The 24,970-nt window shown below is 37.7% G+C and overlaps 1 protein-coding gene across 4 annotated transcripts in view; it reads right to left on the reverse strand.

Annotated features, from left to right (window-relative positions):
• Positions 1-24,970, reverse strand: part of LOC111159883 (intraflagellar transport 88) — a 157,716-nt gene that overhangs the window by 14,171 nt on the left and 118,575 nt on the right. For 3 of the 4 annotated variants that reach the window (XM_022522538.1, XM_022522537.1, XM_022522536.1), the window contains 4 exons: positions 21,738-21,790; positions 19,683-19,748; positions 16,242-16,348; positions 9,471-9,537 (listed from right to left, as the gene is read on the reverse strand). In XM_022522538.1, coding sequence (XP_022378246.1) covers positions 9,471-9,537; positions 16,242-16,348; positions 19,683-19,748; positions 21,738-21,790 — 293 coding nt within the window. Of the gene's footprint in view, positions 1-8,652; positions 8,690-9,470; positions 9,538-16,241; positions 16,349-19,682; positions 19,749-21,737; positions 21,791-24,970 lie in introns of all 4 variants that reach the window. The other variant, XM_022522539.1, reaches the window with a different exon arrangement.

Below are 24,970 nucleotides of genomic sequence, written 5' to 3' on the forward strand. Positions count from 1 at the left end.
TAAGATTTTATTTATTAATTTGACAGACAGAGACCACAAGTAGGCAGGGAGGCAGGCAGAGAGAGAGAGGAGGAAGCAGGCTCCCTGCTGAGCAGAGAGCCCTATGCGGGGCTCGGTCCCAGGACTCCGGGATCATGACCTGAGCCGAAGGCAGAGGCTCTAACCCACTGAGCCACCCAAGCGCCCCTATCTCTTTATTTTTCAGGTGAGAAAACAGGCCTAAGGAGGTAAAGTCACTTGTTCAAGAGTTCACAGTTAGTGGTAAGGCCATCAGCAAAACCAAGGTTTCCTGATTGCCAATCTATTCCTTGCCCATTCTACAATTATGGCTTTTTGGCAAAGTGTGTAAAGTGTAAAGTGTGGCACCTTCCATACAGTTGTGAAAAGTTTATATAAGTATGGCCTTATTCATATATATATTCCTACCATATGGTATTCCAGAATATGGCTGTCTTAATAATGATAAATACCCAGACAAAGTAAATTCACAATCTCTTTTCATAGCCTTATGTTTTAGACCCTTTTCCTATCCCCAGAATAGCCTACACCTTCCTGTCTTTAAAGCCCCTTGCAATCTTGAGATTTGGGGGAAAATCTCATGATATTTCTGCTAGAGGAGAGACTACATCCTGCCTTTACCAATGTTTTTACAAGGAAACTCATACCAAGAAGGCAAACTATTTGCAACATTTTAGAAAGTTAAGGTTTTAAAATATGAGTTCTTTTTTTGGTGAGAAACTGAGTTTTATAACATAGGCACTATTCATGGAACAAATTAAGTAGAGTTAAGAGGCTGACTACATAAATTTTCACCATTCTATTCAAATAAAAATGAATACATTTTCCAAGGGAAGACAGTCTTTACTTATTTAGAAAGAGAACAGTTTGTTTCCTCTTCTCCACCTTCCTGCATCCCATACACTCCTTAAATCACTGGAATCCGGTTTTTGCCCAACAGTGTACTGAGACCACTTTCTTTAGGGTTACCATCATTATCTTCACTGAAAAATCTAATAGCCTTTTTTAGTTTTCAAGGTCCAATTAACCAATATCTGATAATTCTCCAACATCCACCCCCTTTCCCTTAAGCTAGAACGCCTATCAACTGTCCCTGATTTCTTATTTTTTGAAAGTGCTATCTAAAATGAAACCTTCTAAAAAATTCTTCCTATTCCTCTGAATATGTTACAAACACAGTGCCCCTTACTCTTTTCAATCTCTTTTTAAATGATTCTCTTTTGGTGAGCTGTAAACTCTGATTTCACTATCCATTAGACATTAAAAAATATCTTTGATCTCTCTCCTCCCATCTCCAAGATGTGATCGCTATGGAAGATCTTCTCTCATTCAGTAAGTATAAATAAATTTTTGTTTATATCTAGAAATACTGAAGAACATCACACAGTACTTTTGAGACCTTCAGCATGAATCCACTATCCGATTTACATCTATGTACTTTGTAGCATGACTTGCAAATGATCTATTCTCTTGTTATGACAAAGCTGATCTTCCTTTGCCTCTGCCACTTTTGAAAGTTAAGGGGCAGTGTACCATAGCTATGGATCCAAAGTACCCTTCCAACCCCTACTGTTTAAGAAAGTAATGGCATTATCAGCTCAGATGATATAATCCTCATATAATTTTAGGAGGCCCATTGCTTTGACCTAGTTTAAAACTTTTAGTTTTAGTTAAAACATTGCTTTTTTAGTTTAGTTAAAACATTGCTTTGACCTACTGTAAAAACTTCCAGATCCTTTTTACATTGTTTACGTTGCAATTCTCAGTTTAACTTCACCCCTTACTCCCTACTCCTATTGACCTAACTGTATTATTATCCAATAAAACAGCTAATAGGGACATATCAAAATTGGAAAAGTTGACTGTGATAGCTACTATAATAGGCAGTACTCAGGTGAAGAAGCTGTGGAGGGAATCAGTAAAGATGTATGCAATGTAGATAACTGATTTATCACACTTTTTTAAAGCTCATTTGGGCTGAGCATAGAGCCTAATGTAGGGCTTGAACTCTCATGACTGTGAGATCAAGACCTGAGCTGAGATCAAGAGTTGGACACTTAACCAACTGAGCCACCCAAGCACCCCAAATTATTGATTTTTGAGTTATCTTTTCTATATCTTAAATGCTTAACTCAGTACCTGGTATATAAATGTATGGGAGAGGGAGAAGCTGAAAGGGAATTGGCAGTTACTAAATACCTGCTATGGTCAGGAACTTGACAAATGCTTATTTATTGATAAACAAAAAGACATAAAAGGAAAAAAGAACTGATAGAATATGTGTGTATGTGTATATGTATGTGTGTGTGCTCATGTATATATAAAATGTGTACATATATTTTACAGATATATGTAATATACATGTTATATATATGTGTTTTACATATTTCATCAGATTTATATACATGTATTACATATATCAGTAAAATGTCTAGATAGGATTTCCTGGGCTTTTTGTAATTTGCTTCTGATGGAAATACCAAAAGAGGAGTTTCACAAATGTTTTGACTAAGAGCATTATTGGAATAAATATCCAGCTTTCCAAAGTGGTAACTTCAAAATACAACACTCATTTGCATATACAATTTCTAGAATTTTGTTAAAAAAAAAAAAAAACCCTTTTACAAACTTTGTAGTCTGTAGTAAGAGAGAGGTACACTTGACGTTTACCTTTATGCATTGATAAATGTAACCCTGTGGTAGGAAAAATTCTGAGAGTAACAAACTCCAAGGTCATACATCCAGGAGAGCAAAGAACATGGATCCTCACTATACCCACATATGGATACCAGAATTTCAGGTACTCTCCCCGTTCTCCTTGGTCAAATAGGAATCACCCTTATCAGGTGCTTCCCTGTGTCAGACACTGTCTTAAGTGTTTTCTATTTATTAACCTATCTCCTCCTCTCAACAACCCTATTAGGTGGGTCCTATTTTCACTCCCATTTGACTGACAAGGAATCTGTGACAAAGAGATAAAATGACCTGCCCAAGGTCATGTACAATATGGTGACTTAGAAAAAGAGGTCCACAGATGTTGAATGAATACCAGGACTGAGAAATTAATTACAATGACCTCAAATGTAGGGCAATAAGCCAAGGGCCAAAGGAAAGGAACATGTTCTATTGAAGACACAAAACCTCACACACTCTGTTATTACATGTATGACGTATTTGGAGGTGGCCAGGATGTAAACAGCTAAGACAGTTTTAAGAGGAAAAGGTCAGTGATAAAGAATCTTATTGCACAAACTATGTGCATGGATTAGATAGCTGAAATCAGTGCTTTGAAAGAGGATAACCTGAAGGCCCCCACCTGTCACACCCAGGAATATTTATGGAGAGCTTGGCCTAGAGCAGGAATTAGCAAATTATAATCTGGGAGCCAAACCTGGCCTACCCCCTCCCTTTTTGAACACCTAGTGAGCTAAGAATGGTTCAGACATTTTTAAAGCTTGGGGAAAAAAGCAAAAGTATAACAATATTTTGTGACACATGAAATTTATATGCCATTCAAATTTCAGTGTCCAAACATGACGTTTCAGAGAGCCCAGCTGTAGCCACTTGCTTACATGCTGTCTGTGCCTGCCTTTGTGACACCACAAGTATGTGTATGGCCCTGGAGCCTCAACTGTCTACTAGCTGGCTCTTTATATAAAAGTGTGCTGACCCCCTTGACTTAGAGAACACTGTACCAGAAAAACAGGTGACACGTTAGGAGATGAGACCAGCAAGACACAGAGAAACTTCTTCAGAATCTGTGGCACAGAGTATACTTTGGTGCCACAGTGAGTACTATCAATTCTCTTCTAATACTTATTGCTAATAAAGTTCCCTTTTATATACTAGCTTCCAAATGCTTAGATACTAAGGGAATTCAGCACATTTCCTCTTTGGCTTTCTGAGGTAAAGAGGGCACTTACCCTGGAACTGAAGCTGAAAGGAGTGACACGCTGGGGAAATGAGTCCTCAGTCCCTCTGGCCTTCTCCAGGCTTTTTTTTGCCCCATTCATACTCACTCCCTTTCTTCCTAGAGATCAGCTGCATTTTATTGATGTGATTCTTTGAATTTAGATATATTTACGTGTGCTTTTCCTATCCTACCTCCTTAGGCTGTAATCTTTTGTTTGTCCATAGGTGGTGGTCACTAAGCATGAGTTGTTCACTCTGCCTGGGACACCACTGAGGTCCCCAAAACTGTGAGAAGGTATTCTAGTTAAAAAAAAAACAAAAAAACAAAAACAAAACCCAAAAAACTTACCCTTGGACTATAGTCTTAGAACAAAATTCCAAATTTAAAAAACAAAACATGGTTACAATATATTTTATAAAAGACATGTTCCTCAAAAAGTTGTCTGTAAAAGTTAATTTCTGCTCACTGAATCATATTACCCTCCTCACTTTCATTATAAAATCATTTTAGTGTAAAACTAAGAGATACACTGTCACAGGAAAAGTTCGCAACCAAGACATAATAAAAACTAAAAAATGCAGCAAACTACTAAGTAGCACACAGAGTAAATAAAAACAATTTTAAAATGAAACCTTCATAATACAGCACTCAAGTCACAAAATGCAACCATCATGCTAAAACATAAAATGTAAGATGTAAAGTGCTTTATAAGAAGGCACTCTTGTTTCTTGAGGACAGATACCCATGAGAAGCAGATGTGTTCTGCAGATTTCTTGGTCTTTTAACTCAAGGCAACACATTAGGCAGGAATATGATTGCTCCTCTCACCTGGCTTATCCTTGTAGACCATACATAGGCTGACTATGGAGACTTGGAACTTGCAGAATATAGCTCTCCTTGTGGAAGCTGACTTTCAGTGTGACTTAACTTTTTTCTGAATTGTTTGATGTTTTTGCACTGAGAAGCTGAAACCTGAACCTCAAATGTGGCATTTAAAAGAGTCATGTGTTTCTACTTCAAGGAGTTAAAACAAGTTCATTTCATTTTAAGTTAACTCTATAAAAACAAACTAAAGTACTGAAAATCCTGGAATGGATAGTCAATATTCTTAACCTAACATTATGGCTTTTTAACACAGTTTGTATCAAGTTAATAACAGTAATAGCTACTCAGCATTGAGTGTGTGCCAGGCATTGCACTGAGCCCCCTTCCATGAATCAAGCATGTAATTTTAAGTTAGTTTCAAGCTCACACCACCTCCCAGGGTAATATACTCAGGAGTGACAGAGCTAGGGCATGAGGCCAGAGGCTGGATGACTGCTGCTACTGTGAATTTAAATTTGGTGGTAATAGTAGCAGCAACCTTTCTATACACACTATATCACATTTACTCTTGTAATATCTCATTTAAGATCTATCAGCATCAGCTGGGACCTTGTCAGAAATGCAAATTCCTGGGCGTGGCCCAGACTGGCTCAGAAATGCTGGACTAGGGGTGCCTGGGTGGCTCAGTCAGTTAAACGTCTGCCTTGGACTCAAGTCATCATCCTGGGTCCTGGGGTCAAGCCCCACATCAGGCTCCCTGCTCAGCGGGAAGCCTGCTTCTCCCTTTCCCACTCCCCCTGCTTGTGCTAGCCCTCGCTCTCTCTCTCTCTGTCAAATAAATGAATAAAATTTTTAAAAAATGCTGAACTAGCAGCTCAGCAGGCTGTTGTCACAAGCCTTCCAGGTGATTTTGCCAAAGGCTAAAATTGGGGAGACCCACTGAAGAGGATAGAAGCTGACACTTATTAAATAAACTAAGCAAAAATAAGGCTGTAGTAGGACTAGACTGGTCCACAAAAAAAAAAAAAAGTGGACGATTTTCAAGGGCCCTCAAGATTTCATTTTATATAAACTAGTAATTCTGATATTTAAGTTCCCTGTGGTCCTTGCTCCTGGGCAATACTCTAATAGTCTAAAAATCTAGTTGTAGGCATTGCATTTATTTTAACAGCTTAAGGCTGGCCTCTTTTGGATGCATTTGGAAAATCAACCCTTTCCACTATCTGACCTGTGGATCTAATCCAGACAGAAGTGCCAAGTATTTCCACGTAAAGATGTAAATGTGCATCTCTAGGTTTCACAGGTAGAAGTGGATGATGGGTAAGGGCCTGTTGCATGTGGGTTTGTACTGGGAAGTCCTAGCTGAGGTATAATAAGGGGGCCAGTGGCCATTATGCAGACAGTGACTGGGGCTGGTGGAGTGGCTGCAAGACTGCTGGTGAAGAGGGCACACCCACAGTGTGCTGCAGGGTGCTCTGGGAGGGCCCCATGAGGTGAAAGGGAAGAGAAAGCAAGAGAGGCATCCACAGCATGGTTTATTCAGACTTCAAAGCCAGGACAGCCTATCCTGTGGCCTGTGCAAAGAGCTGGAGAAAAAAAGGCGAAAAATATGATTCTTGAAAAAGTGTCAGGCTAGAATCAGCAAGGTCACTGAAAGAGGCATTCCAGCTTGGGTTGCAGGAGGAAATGAAGAAGTCTGGGACACCATGTAACTGAAGGGATCAGGAAATAAAGGAACAAAAAGGCAAATGGTAGGAGAAAAAAAGAAAGTAAGAACCCTGAAAAGGAAGTAGCTAATGCTTTAAACTTGTGCCAAAAGAACGAAGCAACATGAAACCCAGCTTGTAAAAATGCCCTAATAACACAGAATTTCCACTCCAAAATTCCCTCCTGTGAGAATAAAGCTTATTTGTACACTAGAACTGATTGTGTTGGGCTGAAATGACTGGATGAGAGAAAAGAAAATGTATTAAAAAGAGAAACCAGGACCAGGAGGTGTATTTGTAATAGAAAGGCCTCTCCTTCCCTGCACTCAGGTATCAGATCTGGAGCAGCCACACCTTTCTCTGCTGTGAGTCTTTTCTTCACCAAACTAACCCTGACCAAGGCGGAGGTCCCAGGCCAGGTGAGGTATTTCATTTTGTTCTGAGACATAGCATGATTTAAGGAGTATTACAGAGAGGTCACCTTGGGGGGAGCGGGGCTGAACCACTCTTCATGTTGAAGGATCTGGCACCTCAGTGGCCTCTGAAGCACACCTTGATCTTTCTGATGTTTCTAAGAGGCAGACATTAGTCTCTGGACCAGTGTTGTCTGGGCTCTGGCTCAGCACCAACCGATTCAAGGTTCTTAGAGCATGCCCTGGCCCTGATGTTTCTGAAGCAGATTTTCAAACATTCCAGACATCTGGGTAACTCAGGCTCAGGTTTAGGCGGTAACACTGGTTACATTTTGCAAGCTTATGAATTACCAGAGAAGGCTCTGAGAATTTAACATAGGCTGTTGGGGGCTGTTCTGGAAGGAACTGGTTGGTTACCCTGAACTTAAGATTTTTAGAGGAAGTATAGAAAACTTAGAAGATGGTGACTTGGTCCTAGAATTTTGATAAATATGTAATATTTCCCTAGGGGTTACTCAAGATAATTATTTCTTGAAGGACATTCAATTTCAAAAAAGCTTGTATCACAAACTGCTTGCCTCCTAAGAGCAAGGATGAATAGGGAGCAGCAAGTTGGGTCTGGTGAACCTAAGTTCCTCTTAACTAAGGCACAAAGCCTGTGTGCTGAATTCTTACCCATTAGGGACATTTTTGGTACATACAGGTCCCTGATCCCTCATCTACAATTTCAAATTCAAAAGCTCATGAAAGCCAAGTTTTTAGGTAGCAATAGGTAAACTTCATGGGCATAAAGCCTGACTTGACCTGAAGTTATTTTTAACCATCATTTTAACCATTGTTTATCATAAATGTTAACCATCATTTATCATAAATATTTTAACCATCATATATCATAAATGTTGTTAACATTTATGTGTTATTATTAACACATTTTGCCAAATTAGTAATAGTTATATTTGACTGAGATGATCTCCATGGGTATTATATATGGCTAATGCACGATAATACTTCTCTAAACTTCAAAAAATGCTGAATTCCATAACACACTTGACACAACAGGCTTTGGATAACAAGTTGTAGGCCTGTAGCTCTCCAGCTTACCAGAACTGTTGGGACAGATCTCTCAGACCTGAGACTCAGTTAAGTTCAAGCCCGGAGGGTTATGTGAACACATGAAAGCAGGAATGGGGCCAGGTTAACAGAACTGAGGTGACATCTGAGGGTCAGGGGACACTATGGAGATGTCAACGCCCAGTATGACCATGGAGGGCTGACCATATAGTAAATGGTTACTCCCTGCTGTGCAGACTGCTCTTGGCATTCCTTGGACTCAAGCTGAAAGCTGCTTCTACCAATTTCTGAAACTCTGAGAAAAGACTCCTGTGACCCAAGGGTAAAAAGGCGAGGACTGTGAGGTTCAGCTGGAGAAGCTGGACTGATCCTTAGAGAATCAAATTGTTTTGCTAGAACTAGATGCTACTGGTGACTGTAACTGCTTAAACCTATCTGGCAAAGCAGAGCTTAGAACTCAGGAAAGAATCTTTGTCCCTGTTGCAGCTTCTATCCTCAGGAAATTTAGAATACACATGTGCATTTCTCCAGCACAGAAGCAGTCTCAGCAGCACCTGAAACTTGTGTGTCTTTCCAACTAGATGTTAATTTCCCTGGACTCAGGGACCATGTCTTACTCATCCCCATGTCCTCAGCACTTAGCACAGTATCTATGTGGCACCTGGTATGCACCCAATAAATGTTTGTGAATGAATGAAAGACTCACCTGAACTAAGGGTCCCCATTTGTCTTTGTCCTGACTCCTAGATCAAGAGATGGAAGAATGAAGTTGAGCAGTTGCACGGACTTGGAGCACTTGGAAAGTGCTGAGTATGGATATAAGAGAATATATGTGTATTTCTAGGTCCTAATTTTGCATTTATTTTTCCAATTAGTTTCTTTCAAACCACCAAATTTCTATGAAGTTTAACTTTTACTACCCCCTGATATAGACAGAGAAGGTAGATTTTGTTGAGGAAGAAAGAGAAAAGTAAAACTTAACAATCTTCTTATTAAATAATGGTGTGACAAATTCAAGGAGCTGAGAGATGCAAACAAATTTAGAAATCACTTAAAGCCTCCAGCATTTACAAGGTTGGTCCAAAGATAGAAGGCTGTAATGAACCATGTCTCCTAATTCCAAGACTCACACTATTTCTACAAGAAAAGTGTAAAGACTCAGGACTGCCAGTGTTCTTTAAGATCATCTTACTTCTCATGGTACTACCTTAAAATGTAAATTTTAAAAATATAATACAGTAAAACCTCATTAGTATGGACATCTGTGTTCATATATGCAGCATGAACTTATTTAATTATCACTTAGCAGAAACAGGTATGGTTGGTTAAGAAGTAAAATCCACTAACATATACAGTCATTTACATAGCAGACTGCTTACAAAATTAATTACACTAAGTGAGTTTTTATTGTGTATAGAACAAGCAAACACAGGACTTTTTTTTTTTTTATTCAAGATGTTTCTAGTAGCCCGTGTACTACCCACTTGTCAAATCCAGTATTTCAAGGAAATGGAAAATACTTACCGCTGCCGGCACTCCCCTCTCTTCTGCTGCGGGAGCCCCCACTGCTGTCTCTGCCAGACTTTATGCGCTAGAACAAGAAGATGAGTTTCAAACAATAAATGATAGTCCCTCAAAGTTGAATATAATTAAATGTTGCTTTTTAAATTAACGTTGCTGTGTTGTCCTTAAGATTCACTGCTCCTTCTCCCCTTAAAGCTGGGCTCGAATTGCTCCTTACCCAAGAGTGGACTTTATGGGAGAAAAGATGAGGCTGTTGTGTGAGTAAAGCGCTCATAGACTGCCTGCTACTGGGTCCTCAGTCCTTATGAAATACTCAGGGAGCACTTCCACTTACATGTGCAGTGTGACGTTGCTTACAAACCCAATATTCTCCTGATACAAAAGTTCAGGTCTTAAACTGGGGGACTGGCAGGAGACAAGGGAATCCACAGAAGGGCTATTTCCTGAGCTAGTCCTACTCTATAATGGCTGGACTTGAACTATTTTGGGGAAGGGAAAGATAAACTGGCTTTTGAAATTCAACTTCTACAATAAAAGCGCAACTAATATCTCACAAAACAGCTAAGATCTGTTCAGTAGTCCACTTTCGTAGGTATAAGCTCACCCTTAAAACATAAGAAATATCTCCAAGCTGTGACATTCTTGGGTTTCTTGAAGCAATTTACAGTTATTTTGTGTTCTGCTTATGTGTTAGACTTTTTGTATTGACACCAAATCTGCCTCAAGTCATACTGCCAGATTCTCGTATGTCTAATGCTGTGTTTAGATGGCCAGGGCAGTCAGTGACCAGAATCAGACAGCTTTTAATAAATATTTACTCTGCAACTGACTTAAAAATTATAAACACAGGTTGGTATCTTATTTAGATTTTCAATAACATAAATTCAATTTCATATTTAATTCAAAGGACAAACCCTGACCCTGACAACTCCCCAGATGCTTATAAATCATCAGATCATGGATGGGGTTATTGACATAGTGGTCTGCTAGGAAGAAAAAAATTTCCTTTCAATAATTCAAGACTCATTTCTGTAAAATGGAACACCCTCCTAAAACTCAGGACTTCTAAATACATGTAAACATGCTCACATTTTTTTCTGTTAAAAAAGAAACCTCCCTTGAAATCCCATCTCTCCCCTTTGCCCCTTCTCTTTTGAAAATCTAGAAATGATGATGTAACAAAATAAAAATTTTAATGTCTATAATCAGATTTTATTTTAAAGCTTGTTTTAATCTCTCCACAGATTATTTCTAGCTTATCTAAAACACCTACAACACAATACTATAAAATAAACTTAAAAAGACAAATGCCCATGTAACTTGAAATTTTTTCAAATCAAATGTGAGACGAGATCTTGCATCCTGCTTTAGTAACTGTATGTTTATAATAGGACAATTTAGAGTAGTGAGCACTTTCCACCATCACTACATTCTTCACCCCATTTCATCTATTCTTTGCTCTCATCTAGAATTTCCCAATCCTTTGGCTCTCAGCCATCTTTTCCTAAATTAAGTCCCTTAAAACCTCACTTTATTTACAGCCTACTATCACCCCACCACTTTAAGTATATCTCCATCAGGACCTCCAGGCTCCTTGTTCACCCACCTGTCTTTCTGCTCCACTCATCAAGAAACCTAAAACCTGGCTTGATTCAATGACTTCTCTTCTTCTTCTCCTACTCCCAGGACACTGTGTCCTGCTGCACACATATCACATAAGGACACGACAGTGTCAGCCTCCAGGGGCCTCCCCACTGCTGGCTCAGCCTCTGCCCCCAGGCCCCACAGAGCAAGCATGTTTTTAATGTACCACATTCTGTCCTTTTCACTTTTTTTTTTTTTTTTCCAGTTTAGGAGTTTCATCTTTTTGTTTATTTCTTTTCAGTGTAACAGTATTCATTGTTTTTACACCACACCCAGTGCTCCATGCAATACGTGCCCTCCCTAATACCCACCACCTTGTTTACCCCAAAAATACAGATGTAGTGAAAACAAGGGCCATCTGTACCCCCAATGTTTATAGCAGCAATGGCCACGGTCGCCAAACTGTGGAAAGAACCAAGATGCCCTTTTCACCTTTTGAAACTGACTGCTCCTCCTACTTTGTGAGTAAAAGGCAGCCCGCACCCCTTGGTGCTTCCTCTTTCTATGGACCCTCTCTGTCTGCCACACTCTTCTTTATCTTCTTCCCAGCTCCTCACTCATCCCTTAAGGTTCAGCTCCACTCTCATCTTAGGGAAACTCCTGTGACCCAGGCAGCTGCTTATTCAGTGTGCATACCAGCACCTATGCCCTCCTCACACTCATGGTCCTGCTCTGCTTGTCTTTTTCCTTTACCACTCTCCTGTGGGCAGAGAATGTGGGGTTTTGTTTTGTTTTTTTGTGGGCAGGGGGTGGGGGGAGGAGAGGGAGTGACTGGAGGGTTCTAGGGAAAATCTTAAGTGAGAGGGAATCTTAAGCAGGCTCCACGCTCAGTGTAGAGCAGGATACAGGGCTTAATCTCACAACCCTAAGATCATAACCTGAGCCAAAATCAAGAGTCAGATACTTAACTGACTGAGGCACCCAGGTGCCCAGAGAATGAGGTTTTTTTTTAATCCCCTTCCAGCTGAACACCTATTTGCTTCTGAAAATCAAATTTCACCATACTGAATCTTGTGTACTTTGTTCTCTAACCCTCTTTGGTATTTTGGCTGACATTTTTCTCCTTCTTTTCATTTTTTTTTTAAATTTATTTTCAGCGTAACAGTATTCATTGTTTTTGCACCACACCCAGTGCTCCATGCAATCCGTTCCCTCTCCAATACCCACCACCTGCTTCCCCCAACCTCCCACCCCCCGCCCCTTCAAAACCCTCAGATTGTTTTTCAGAGTCCATAGTCTCTCATGGTTCACTTCTCCTTCCAATTTCCCTCATCTCCCTTCTCCTCCCCATCTCCCCTTGTCCTCTATGCTATTTGTTATGCTCCACAAATAAGTGAAACCATATGATAATTGACTTTCTCTGCTTGACTTATTTTACTTAGTCTTTATTTCTTGCTCTTCCCATTTTGTTCTTTTCCAGACTATAGTCAAGTTTGACAGAATGCCCTGCAGCTGACTTGTGTCCAGTAAAGAAGAAATATAAAACATCTTTTTAAAAAATGTTGCTAAGTGGTGCCTGGGTGGCTCAGTCACTAAGCATATGCCTGGAGGAAGTTATTTTGTCATCATGGGTCTCAGTTTTCTCATCTACTAAAAAACTAATAAAGCCATACCCAACTGATATCATAGGACTATTGTGATTATTAAATTAGTTAATACACATAAAGTGCTTACTTAGAACAGTGCCTGTACTTATCACGCACTCAGTAAATGTTAGCTGTTGCTATTATTGTCTAGTTAAGAAGATGTAATCAAGTGGAATTAAAGGGAAAACTGTAACCAGAACCATGAAGAATGCTAACATCATTCACGACCACTCATCCAGCGCCTTCACTTCTTTTCCCTCCTGCTGCAAAACTTCCACCGTTATTAGTACTTCCAGAGGAGAAGAAAGGATAAAAACAGAGGGTCAACTTTGTATTCCTTTCAACAGCTCTAGGTAAGAGTTTGATGTGATTATCTATGATATCCCTGCCTTCAATTACATGGTCCATTTCACAAATGATCTCAAGTTCACAATATGAAAATGTTCTTCTTGGGCAAGAAACACCAAAATTTGACTGTAGAGTTACCAATTCTAAAAAAGATATGTGACCATCTAACAGTGTGAAAATGCTTAAAGAAATGAAGACATATCTGTATAATAGCATATTATGCAGGCATTAACAATGATTATATGGAGAAATTCTAATTACGTAGAAAAATGTTAAGTTTCTGCATTAGGACTGATTCTAAACAAGAAACACACAGAAAAAGCAATAAGTTTTAAGTTCAAATTTAGAAAAGGAGAGTGTCCTTAATTCAGAAGTTTATTTATTATACTTTGTTTCACAACTAAAAGTGCTTTATGAACTATGCAAGCCAGGAAATAGAATGCTCTGCCCCATGGGCTCACAATCTCAGAAACACAAACTAAAATGGGACATGCAACAATTAAATTAGCTCTCAGATGGTGAAAATTCTTTCTCTTTGTCTCTTCTTCCTAGGACCTTTCTTTTCCACTATTTTTTCTCCTTTACTTTCTATTTATAAGCAAAACATAAGTGAGAAAACATCAGGAACATGTTTAAGATTTAATGCGGAGTACCAAAGAATAGAGAAATTGATTATAAGGGTGCTGCAGAGAGAGTGCTTTGTGGATGAGAACTGTGACTCTGATTCTACAGAAAGATTAACCAGTAACATTTGAGAGAAGATATTAAGGATAAACTATAAAGAGAGAAGATATCAAAATGACCTTAGGTTTTATATGGATTACAATGAGGGCAGAGATAAAATATCACCAAAAGAGGCACAGGTCAAGCACTGTAAGATGTTAATAACTGGAGTAAATAAGTAAGAGAAACACTGGATCTAATCTAAATGCATCAATGGTAACTTGTATGAGTTTACTGAAGTATTCTTAATTAAGTCATTAGGGAATTATTTAAGCAAAGACAGTGGAAGGATGTCAGGTCTATGAGATAAACAGATAAAAACTGACTATAGTCAATATATATATAAATATTTTGATGGAAGAGGAATCAATAGGCTGAGTACTAACTAGAAAGGAAAAGCAGTGGCAATGACATTTACATATTCATTCTTTTTTTTTTTTTAAGGCTTTATTTATTTGAGAGAAAGAGAGAGAGCGAGCAACAGAGGGGTGAAGGGCAGAGCAAGAAGCAGACTTCCCACCGAGCAGGGAGCCCTGTACAGGGCTGGATCCCAGGACCCTGAGATCATGACCTGAGCTGAAGGCAGACTGACAGATGCTCAACTGACTGAACCACCCACGCTCGCCTACATATTCATTCTTAATAGTAAGATCCAACAGTCCACAAGAATATTAGCTCACAGCAGTCAGCCAGACAAAGAGAGAGAATGCATAAAGGAAAGAAGATGAGGTAAGAGGACAGACAAAGGGAGAGAGGAAGCCTTTGTAAAGATGAAGTACTGCAAAGACCAGAACCAGAGCACAGTATAAATAATGGCTCAAACTAAGCATGGGGAAATCAAGCAATAAGAAAATTGTGCAAAAGCAACTCTGCATCTCTTTAAAGGGGGTATATTTGGTCTCTGCCCTTAAAGTTGATTTCCCAGGGACTCCTCAGAATCAGACTTCTTACAGCTAGAGTTATCAACCCTTGTTAGAAGGGCTTTTAGAAGGGAGTTAGAAGGAGTTATCGAGTTAGAAGGGCTGCTACTTATTATGTAAAACACTGGAAGTCTACTAAATCAGAGATGGTAACGCATATGCCAGTTTTCTTGTTTAAGGTTGAAAGTTGCAAGAAGAGTATTATGCATGATCCATAATTTGTATTAGTTGTGTGTTTTCTGTTCAGTATAAACTTAAACTACTGATGATTAAACTTAGGAAGTCTTAAAGACTTTGACTATTTCATGGTTCTATACTAAGTAACTTGACATAACAACTAATTTTAAGCTCTAAATAATGTTCTTGGTTTGAAATATATACTTATTTTTGATTCTTCTTAATGAAACACATTTAATAGTGATTATGAGGACAATTATGATAACCTGAATTTTGATTTATACCCATTTAATTTGACAAAGCCTTCACATAGGTTACCTAATTTAGCAACTGATTAATGGTAGTAAATTGGTCTTTGCAGCAAGTTTTAAACTATATACCCTACCATGGCATTTTAATGCCAACTTGATATTTTATAGGATTTTTAAGGTAAAAATTTATGTCATGCTCATAATCCTTAAACAACTGAGAATAAAACAACCAGATCACGTCTCAAAGCAAAGATAACCATACTTTGAAACCAAATATGGACTTTAAATTTAATTATCCAAGACAATTAATTTCTTGGAAAAAGTCTAGTCTTAAAGAATATATTTTCTTTCAATGAAAGGCAGACACTCAAAAATCATGTTAAATTTTTAAATATTCAGTCTTAAACCTAGGAGAGATTATTCTCTTAAAGAAGTAAAAATAAAGGGGCGCCTGGGTGGCTCAGTGGGTTAAATCCTCTGCCTTCAGCTCAGGTCATGATCCCAGGGTCCTGGGATCAAGCCCCACATCCGGCTCTCCGTTTGGTGGGGAGTCTGCTTCCCCCTCTCTCTCTCTGCCTGCCTCTCTGCCTACTTGTGATCTCTGTCTTTCAAATAAATAAATCTTAAAAAAAAAAAAAAAGAAGTAAAAATAAGAACATGGTTATTCCACATATTGCATGAAACACAGAAATAAAATGCTTCCATGTATATTAATATTATCCTCAGAGACATGTTCTACTACATAATGAAAAGGCTTAAAGAGAAAGTACTATTATTATATAGTCTTTAGCTTGGCTTCCATGGGCCACAGGACACTCCAATTGAAATTAACTGCATAAATTAATCTGTAAGTTATTTTGTGTTGGGGAAAGTTACAGTGATTTGTCTATGAGCAATCATCCATGTATGTTGATTCTGATGCACTTTCTCCTATTAAGAAGTGGTTCTTGATATAATTTTATCCTCAAAGTAGAATTTTAGCTATTCTTACTTTTGTGCCATAGCAGAAAAAAATTTCAACTTTATTTTATTGAGAGAAGCCCTCAGAATCACTCAGTTGAGCTACAGAAGGCTGACATTTTGAAAATTAACAGACAGCAGTTTTCGCCCCATATGATATACCTGTTCCCTTATTTCTTTCATTTTTTCCAATCTCTTGAGTTTTGTTGCATATTCTTGAACTTCTTTTAATCCAATATCTGTGCAGAGACGAACCAAGAAACGCAGACCTAAATTGTAAAAAATAGTTTTAGAAAAATATTAATGCACAATGTTGAAAATATAACAAATCAAAGTCTCAATCTTTTGGGACACAATTAGGAATGATACTTATAGTGTTTGTTTCTATTAAAAATTAACTACAGTTTGTATTCTCTGGCCCTATGGAAATGGTCTTCCTTGAAAGAGGACCTAAAGGGACAGACTCTTTACCTGCCCTGCCCTCAGGTGAGGCCACACCATCTACTTAGAGGCCTTCCCATACTCTTTATGTCTTTATCTGCTTTTCCTTTACACCACTTATGACTACTGACATATGTATCTGTTTATTGCCTTTCTCTTCGCAGGAATTTTTCATCTGTTTTCTTTCTGTCATGCCCACAGTACTTGAACAGTGCTGTATACCAACATTGTAGCATCACTCCACAAGAATTTGTAAGTCAGCAATTCATGACCACTAACATATTGTAAAAGTAATGGTACCGGGACGCCTGGGTGGCTCAGTGGGTTAAAGCTTCTGCCTTCGGCTCAGGTCATGATCCCAGGGTCTTGGGATCGAGCCCTGTGTCGGGCTCTCTGCTTGGCAGGGAGCCTGCTTCCTCCTCTCTCTCTGCCTGCCTCTCTGCCTACTTGTGACCCCTTTCTCTCTCTGTCAAATAAATAAAAAATATCTTTAAAAAAAATGGTACCAAAATGATTTAAAATGTCACTATATAAATTGCCCATGTATACATTTATCTTAATTCATAATAAGAACATAACTTACATATATTTTAAAAATAATCTCTTACCTACCTATCCTTAGAAAGAGTAGCTTAGGAATATTTAATGTAAAATAAAAATCATTGTTTTTGGTAGATGGTCTCTGAAATTTAGTATGTCATCTAAACTCTCTAGAGCTGGTCAATTTTTGCTAACTGAAGAATATGTTTTAAATATGGATTACCCTATTGGGTTTATCAGAAAACTACTCTGCTCAAAACAAGATATTACACCAAATTTTTTTTTCTATCACTGTAATTAAGGTAGACAAATTATAATTTGTTTTGAAAATTATCCAGGCCGAAGTCATCTTGAACATTCCCTATGGCACAGGTAATCATTCATTCAATTTTTAGAGTGAATCTTTTTTTAAAAAGTATTTTATTTATAAGTAATCTCTACACCCACACAGAGCTCAAACTCACACCCCTGAGATCAAGAGTCACATGCTCCACCCACTGAGCTGGCTAGGGGCACCTTAGTGTGAATCTTAAACTCTCAATAAAGAAAGACATTTGGACTTGCGTGCAGATTCTCCCTGTATTGGTCCAGTGCAGAGGTACTATAGCCACTGCGGGGGTTCTTCATCAGTAGCAATTCTGTCAATGCAATTTGGCAATGTCTGGGGACATTTCTGTTTTTGTAACAAGGGAGTGGAAGTGCTAGGAGCATCTGGTGGGTAGAGGCCAGGGATGCTGCTAAAACATTTTATAATCCGTAGGATGGCCGCCCACAGTACAGAATCAGCTCATCCTAAATATCAATGGTGCCAAGGTGGTGAAGTTTGCCCAGCAGACTTTTGGGTTGCTTCATTTTTACAAAAGATATTGCTACCACTCACTTAATCTCTGAATCACCAGTTTCCTAAAGTGACTGAGATTAAGAATCACATAAAAAACTTATAAAAAAGACATAGGAGGGGCATCTGGGTGGCTCAGTTGGTTAAGCATCTGACTTCCGGCTCAGATCATAATCTGGGGTCCTGGGATTGGGCCTATATCAAGTTCCCTGCTTAGCCGCTCAGCCGCTAAGCCAGGGAGTCTGGTTCTCCCTCTTTCTCTGCTCCTCCCCTCCATTTGTATGCGCTCTCTCAATCCCTCTCTCAAATAAATAAATAAAAATTAAAAAAAAAAAAAAAAGGAAATGAAAGATATCTGTGTCTACTGCAAACCTAAATGACAATCTCTGTAGGTTGAGCTAGAAATTTGTGCTTTTTAAAGTTTTACATGTAATTCCCACATAGCCTGTTTCCTGATGGCATTTGCAAACTACCCCTGTAAAAACAAATCAGCTTCTAATCAGCATTAGAAAAGTTCTTGCTCCTAAGATGCTACCAAAGGTCATAATTCTGAGCTCTCTGTTGTTGATCTTTCACAAAAGCCAAATGGAGAAAAAAATTAATGAAGGAACATGCAGTACATATCATTCCCGGATCAGGTTGGGCCACTGGAAAACTTGGCATGGAAAAGATTTATCTTACTGAACTGAAATGGATTGTTTATAGTGTTCATTGTTACTGAAAGACAAAATTAAGAATTCTTTCAAACATTTTATTTGCTGTGGAGATGTCACAAAAGCAAGGAGCTGCTATAACTTTAATTGATCTTATCAAATATATCTTTTGGTTTCACAACATAAATGAAGAGTTAGAAATGTTTTTGTCTTCCCAAGGAATTACTTTGTTTCCTCATAAATAGAAAAGATTATATAACTGATTACATTTTTTCTCTTTCCTTTAGGTACAAAGCTATTCAGGGCCAAATACACAGTTTAGTGGGAGTAGGCAGCATGTGAATATGGATCTTTTGTATTTTCTTGATTGTGATTTTGTTGTTGGAACTCCCGTAATACTTCACGTTATTACTTTAAGTTACATCAAACCCATTATGCAACAAGATGGAGAATAAATATTTTCTACAAAGCGAACTTCACAAAAGGGAAATAAGCCCAATACCAACATAATGTTTTAAACTTAAAGTAACGTTAAAATTCATTTGCTATCTGTATGAACAGGATGATTGTTCTACTTTCATAAACTCTGAAAGTATTTTTCAACCTCAGAAAGTTGCATATTAAGTGGAGTTAAAAATGCCTTTTCTGGGGTGCCTGTGTGGCTCAATTGTTGGGGTGTTTGCCTTTGGCTCAGGTTATGATCTGGGGACCCTGCGACACAGCCCCACACTGGGCTCCCCAGGGAGCCTGCTTTTCCCTCTCCCTCTGTCCTTCCCCCTGCTTGCGCCCTCTCTCTCTCACAAAAAAAATTTTTTTTAAAAATGTGTTTTCTATAAAACATCAGTTTATGAACCTAAAAAAAATTTATTCTTCAAATTTCATAAAACCTGAAATACAGATGTTTACTACTAAAGAGAACCCAGTGGTATACTTAAATCCATCAAAAATTAAATTCTATACAATGTACCTGCATAGTCAAAATTTCTGATCATATAACCATATGTGTAATCATGTATCACAAATTATAGGCTGGTAGTTATATATGCAATTACTGTAGCAAATGTAGTTATCACACTTAATGACATAAAATGTGAAAACTTATAGCTTCAGAGTTACAAGATGTAAACTCACATTCAACATTTTCTGGAAATTTTCTGTGAATATCCTTATAAGTATCTAATGCTTTTTGGTAGTTACCTATAAATAAAAAAAGAGAAAAAAACCACACTAGCAGAATATAAAACTTAATAAGATTCAGCAAAGTAGTAATTTTAATTCAAGACACTGGCACATTTATTGGTTTAATAAGAAGATATATGCTTCTTTTCCACAAGCATATATAAACTATGATTAATATAACTTCTGAAAGAAAATGTACAGAGAAATTTGAAAAAGGGGTAGAGCAGAAGTAAAAGGGTGATGACTGAAACTTAGTTTAGTCTTTGGGGCACCTGGGTGGCTCAGTTAAGTGGCTGCCTTTGGCTCAGGTCATGATCCCAGAGTCCTGTGATCAAGCCCCACATTGGGCTCCCTGCTCAGTGGGGGACCTGCTTCTCCCTCTCCCATTCCCCTTCCCTGTGCTCTCCTGTTCTCTGTCAAATAAATAAATTAAAATCTAAAGAAAAAAAAAGAGGGGTGCCTGGGGTGGTTCAGTTGTTAAGCATCTGCCTTCGGCTTGGGTCATGATCCCATGGTCCTGGGATCGAGCCCCATGTCAGGCTCTCTGCTCATCAGGAAGTCTCCTTCTCCCTCTCCCACTCCCTCTGCTTGTGTTCCCTTTCTCGCTGTGTCTCTGTCAAATAAATAAATAAAATCTTAAAAAAAAGAAGATAAAAAGCTTAAGAAGAGAAACTTAGTTTAGTTCTTAAAAACAGTGTCAAAAATTAAGATCTATTCAATTTCTAAAAATTAAAGATTATTTCAGAAGAACTCACAAATTCAAAAATTTAAAAATTGAAACATTAAAAAGTTTACAGAAAGCATTTTGTTTTATAATACAATAAATTTAGCTTCATAGCAGCAAAGAATAGGAAAAAAGGAATTTTTGACCTTTGCTAAAATCTCAGTAAACAGTGAATCTCTCTGGGCCCCACTATACACAAAGCCAAGCCATGCTGACCCTCCAAGAGCTGTGGTGAGAACTGGATGCAACAGAGACAGGAAGTACCCAGCATCCAGAAGCTCTCAATAAATATCAGCTTCTATTCTTCTGATCTGTACTTCAGTAACACAAGGGAGGTTCCATCTTAAATCACTCAGAATACCTCATATGTATGTACATTTTACATAGGCCTGACACAGTAATGAACACTGGTAACTCAGAACTCACTCTGATATCAATAACATGTGCATACAGGACAGTGATGTTATAGATCTCAGAGGAAATACAGTAACAGCAAAGACCAATGATCTAAATGATTTGAGGACTCCTGTCATTCTGAAGGAGCTCACGGGGGTAAAGAAAGAAATCTACAAAACAGGATGAGAACACTGTTAATACTGTCACATCTGTGCTCCCCTTGGATTGAGGAATTTATTTTCCTGATCATTTGGCTCTATAAAAGGGATTACAAATCTATTAACATTTATCTCCTTACTTAATCTCTGCTGAAAGTCTTAATTATATCATTCACTTCCTGGTTAGTCCAACACTACTAATATTGCCCTGCTCCATGCTTCAGGACAAGTGTAGCAGTACAGGATGGAATAAAAACAGTTCCTGAAAACACAAAGATACCTAGTGGTATTTGGTATAGAAAACACTGCCCCAGTTGTTCTGGTCCGGGGCCTTCTTCAGGCTCCTCTGGTGTGAGACAGTTTTCAAAAGTTTGGCAGAGCATACAAGGATGTTTAGAACTAGGTGAACAGAAAATGGAAATGTAAACTAATGTGTACAGAATGTCTATTTTTCTGAGACAAAGTTGTCAAAATGATTACATGTTAACTTTGAAAAATGACTGTTCTTAATAGTAGTGATGGATTATATGATTAAGATCCACTTTGTAAGCCTAACTTTTTTTTATATGTCGTAATTACTATGTTTCTCATATAATGGTTCAATAGGTATAGTAATCAAAAGCTAAGTTTTAATAAACAAATATGCAGTTGGAAAACTATTATGTGGATAATTACCTAAAAGATATAAAGAAGTAAAGTATATAAAATGAATAAAATTAAAGCATTTACCACTTCTTCTAAAACAACTAGCTACCATCAGCTGCCATTTCACTTGTGTAGGCCTATAAAAGAAATAAATTATATGAAATCAGAGATGAAATAGAAATAATCTGTGATGATCAGTTTTATAAAGCTATACATCTATAGTATCTTTCAAGTTTTTTCAAATGCTTTTTTGGCCTTTGATTAGATCTTTATTATTGACAACAGCATATATATAATTTCTTTCATTATTACCTATCATATGCATATTAGAAAATTTAAATTTAGGAGTCCTTCAATCTAGTTCATGCTTTATTTAGATTTTATGTGAACCACTTAACCTGTTTGGCTAAAGACAACTGCATTCTATTTTAAACATTATCATATCTTTGCCATAATTTTATACTTTGGCTTAGTACCCTAAGGATTAGAAATTTAGGCTTGCAAATTTAGTACCCATGAAGCAATTTCTGACCTTGTGTGTGAATAATTGGGCTTCAGATAAAGACAGAGTAAAAAAGAATTGTATTCATCCTTTTTTTCCCCTCTTAAAATTTTTTTTCCTCTTTCTTTCTTCTTCTTCTTTTTTTTTTTTTTTTTTGGTGATCCTGCTTTATTATGCAAGGCTACAGGTTCTCAACCTTTTTTTAAGATTTCATTATGCAGTATTTGAGGGTACTACCACATCATGTAATTCAACCAACACTTATCAGATGGACCACTTATACAAAATCTGGGGAATACAAAGCCAAATAAGATACCTGACCCCCTCAAATTTTATAACCTTTTCCTTTATAAAAAATTTGTGTGTGTGTGTTCCAAAATTCATTGTTTATGCACCTCACCCAGTGCTCCATGCAATACATGCCCTCCTTAATACCCACCACCAGGCTCACCCAACCCCTTACCCGTTCCCCTCCAAAACCCTTGGGGTTTGTTTCTCAGAGTCCACAGTGTCTCATGGTTTGTCTCCCCCTCTGATATCCCCCAACTCACTTCTCCTCCCCATCTCCCAATGTCTTTTTCTAAAATAAGTAATCATGACCAGGATTTCTAAAGACACTTCCAAATATCTAAGAAAATAAGAAAAAATTTAAAGAAATGAAAGACTAGGAAATAACTGAATGTTTTTCTTTCTTTTTAGACTCTTCCTTCCATTTACCTGATGACTCCAAAGACAGATAGCCTCACCCCTACTCAAATTGATGGCACAGCTACCAGCTTTGGAGTTAGATTAAATCAGGGTTTAAATCACAGCCCTACTACTTGGGCAAATTACTTAACCTCAAATCCACTCCCTACACAGCCATCCCCTTTGATCTAAAGAAAACATGTATCTAATCACATTACTTCCCTCTTTAAAATGTATCACCTCCCTTCCAACTACATGTTAACTCCAAGGTCCTAATCCAGTTCATCCACTGTTAGCCATTTGCTGCCTCTCCAACTCCACTTCCGTGGTGCCCTGCCTAACATTTCATGCTACAAGTCCAAACAGGAGGATAGAGTCCCCTGCATTCACTGCATTTTCTAGACCCCTGGTCTTTCCACACACCATTACTTCTACTTGGAGGCTCATTCCAACCTCGTTTATGCTCTTCCACACTTGACAGGATTAGACATTTTAGGCACTCTTCTAACGTCCTAGAATCTGTTAGCACTATATTTACTATATTAAGTTTTGAAATATCTTATTAAACTATAAATTCCTGAAGGAAGCAGAGTCTTTGTGTTCCTAGGACCTAGCATGATGCCTGATATATACTGGGAGATCACTAATCATTAATTCCTTCTCATTTACATATTCAAGTATGTATCTTTATTATTTCCTTCAAGGTTGGGATTATGATTTTTAGTTTGTAACCTTTTAATTCTGTGAACTTGATAAGTTATTTAAACTTCCATCTCTGTTTACTCATCTACAAAGTGGGGATAACAATAGTACCTACTTTGTAAAGTTGTTGTGAGGATTAAATAACACAATATATGTAAAAAATAAACACTAGTTATTATTATAACCACTTCTTTTCTCTTCTTTAGGAAAGCCTTATTTCATGAATGTCACCTACTGGGAAATTTAAAAAACACTAGAGCAGTAGTGTATGCATGGATATGTGTGCATCCTTATATGGAAAATGGATTAATTATTTTCAACCACTAAAGTAGCCCAGTGAAGAGAGGAAGAACAGAGTTCAGTGACTTACTGTTAAGAAGGAGTAGATAACATTTTGGGTTATTAATTATAGTAGATCATTACTGCAGATTATCTGTGACATTGCTCGGTTCCATTAGCACAGATAATTGGATACTGATTTAATGTATATGATCATCACAAGATTTTATGCATTACAATAGTTGATAAGCTGTCATGTATAATAAATGAAATGAAGTACAATTTAGGACATGAGATAGATGTATTTTATTAATCTTTGGAATTAAACTGCCACAATCCTATTGTTACTTTTAGTAACTAGAGAGAGCCCAGATGCTATTAATATAGGTTAGGACAGTTTTGCCCAAAAGTAAATGAAAAAGCTAATTGTTTTGGCTTGTCTCTTTTATCTTACTATCAGAACCTAATTTATAAATAATAAGTCAAGTTTACTTCTTGAATGAATGCCTACTCCTCTCCCCAATCCTCAAAGTAAAGAAAAATACTACTATTTTACAGATAGCACATTAAAGACATAGTGATTTAAAATAACATCCCCTTGCCCCAGCACCCCCAGCAAACTGGTTATAAATTGCCTAGACTGTATTAAAAGTTTGAAGTATTTTAAATCTACAATGACTTAGCTTTAAATTATAGAATTATGAAATTTTAGAAGTGGAAGTAGCCTCAGACAGCAATTCATTCTACCTGTTCATCTTCAAGGAGAAGGAAATGGAGATGCAGACAAGCTTGCCTAAGGTCACTGTCCCAACAGTATTTACCAGGATAATATCCCATATAAATCCCTTATGTCACACTTTCAGAAAGTAATGAGGGATAGAGTCTGAGAATTACCACAGGGAAGAATTATGATCTCTGTATTTGGAATAAGTAAGCACGACTGGAAAGTCATGACTTCTGGATTTAAGATGGCAGAGTAAAAATCTTTTACTTTACAATGAGTTTCCAGAAATCACCCCCCAAAACAGGGAGGATAAGAAAGATGAGTTCAAATTCTGTCTCAGATGAAACTTTAAAACCATATACAAATGATGGATGATGGATTAAAAAAAAGTGAAACTTGACTTTAGCAGGGCAAAGAAAGATA

The sequence above is a fragment of the Enhydra lutris genome, unplaced genomic scaffold (assembly GCF_002288905.1).
Source record: "Enhydra lutris kenyoni isolate GAN:26980312 unplaced genomic scaffold, ASM228890v2 scaffoldscaffold71, whole genome shotgun sequence".
Lineage (NCBI taxonomy): Eukaryota > Metazoa > Chordata > Mammalia > Carnivora > Mustelidae > Enhydra > Enhydra lutris.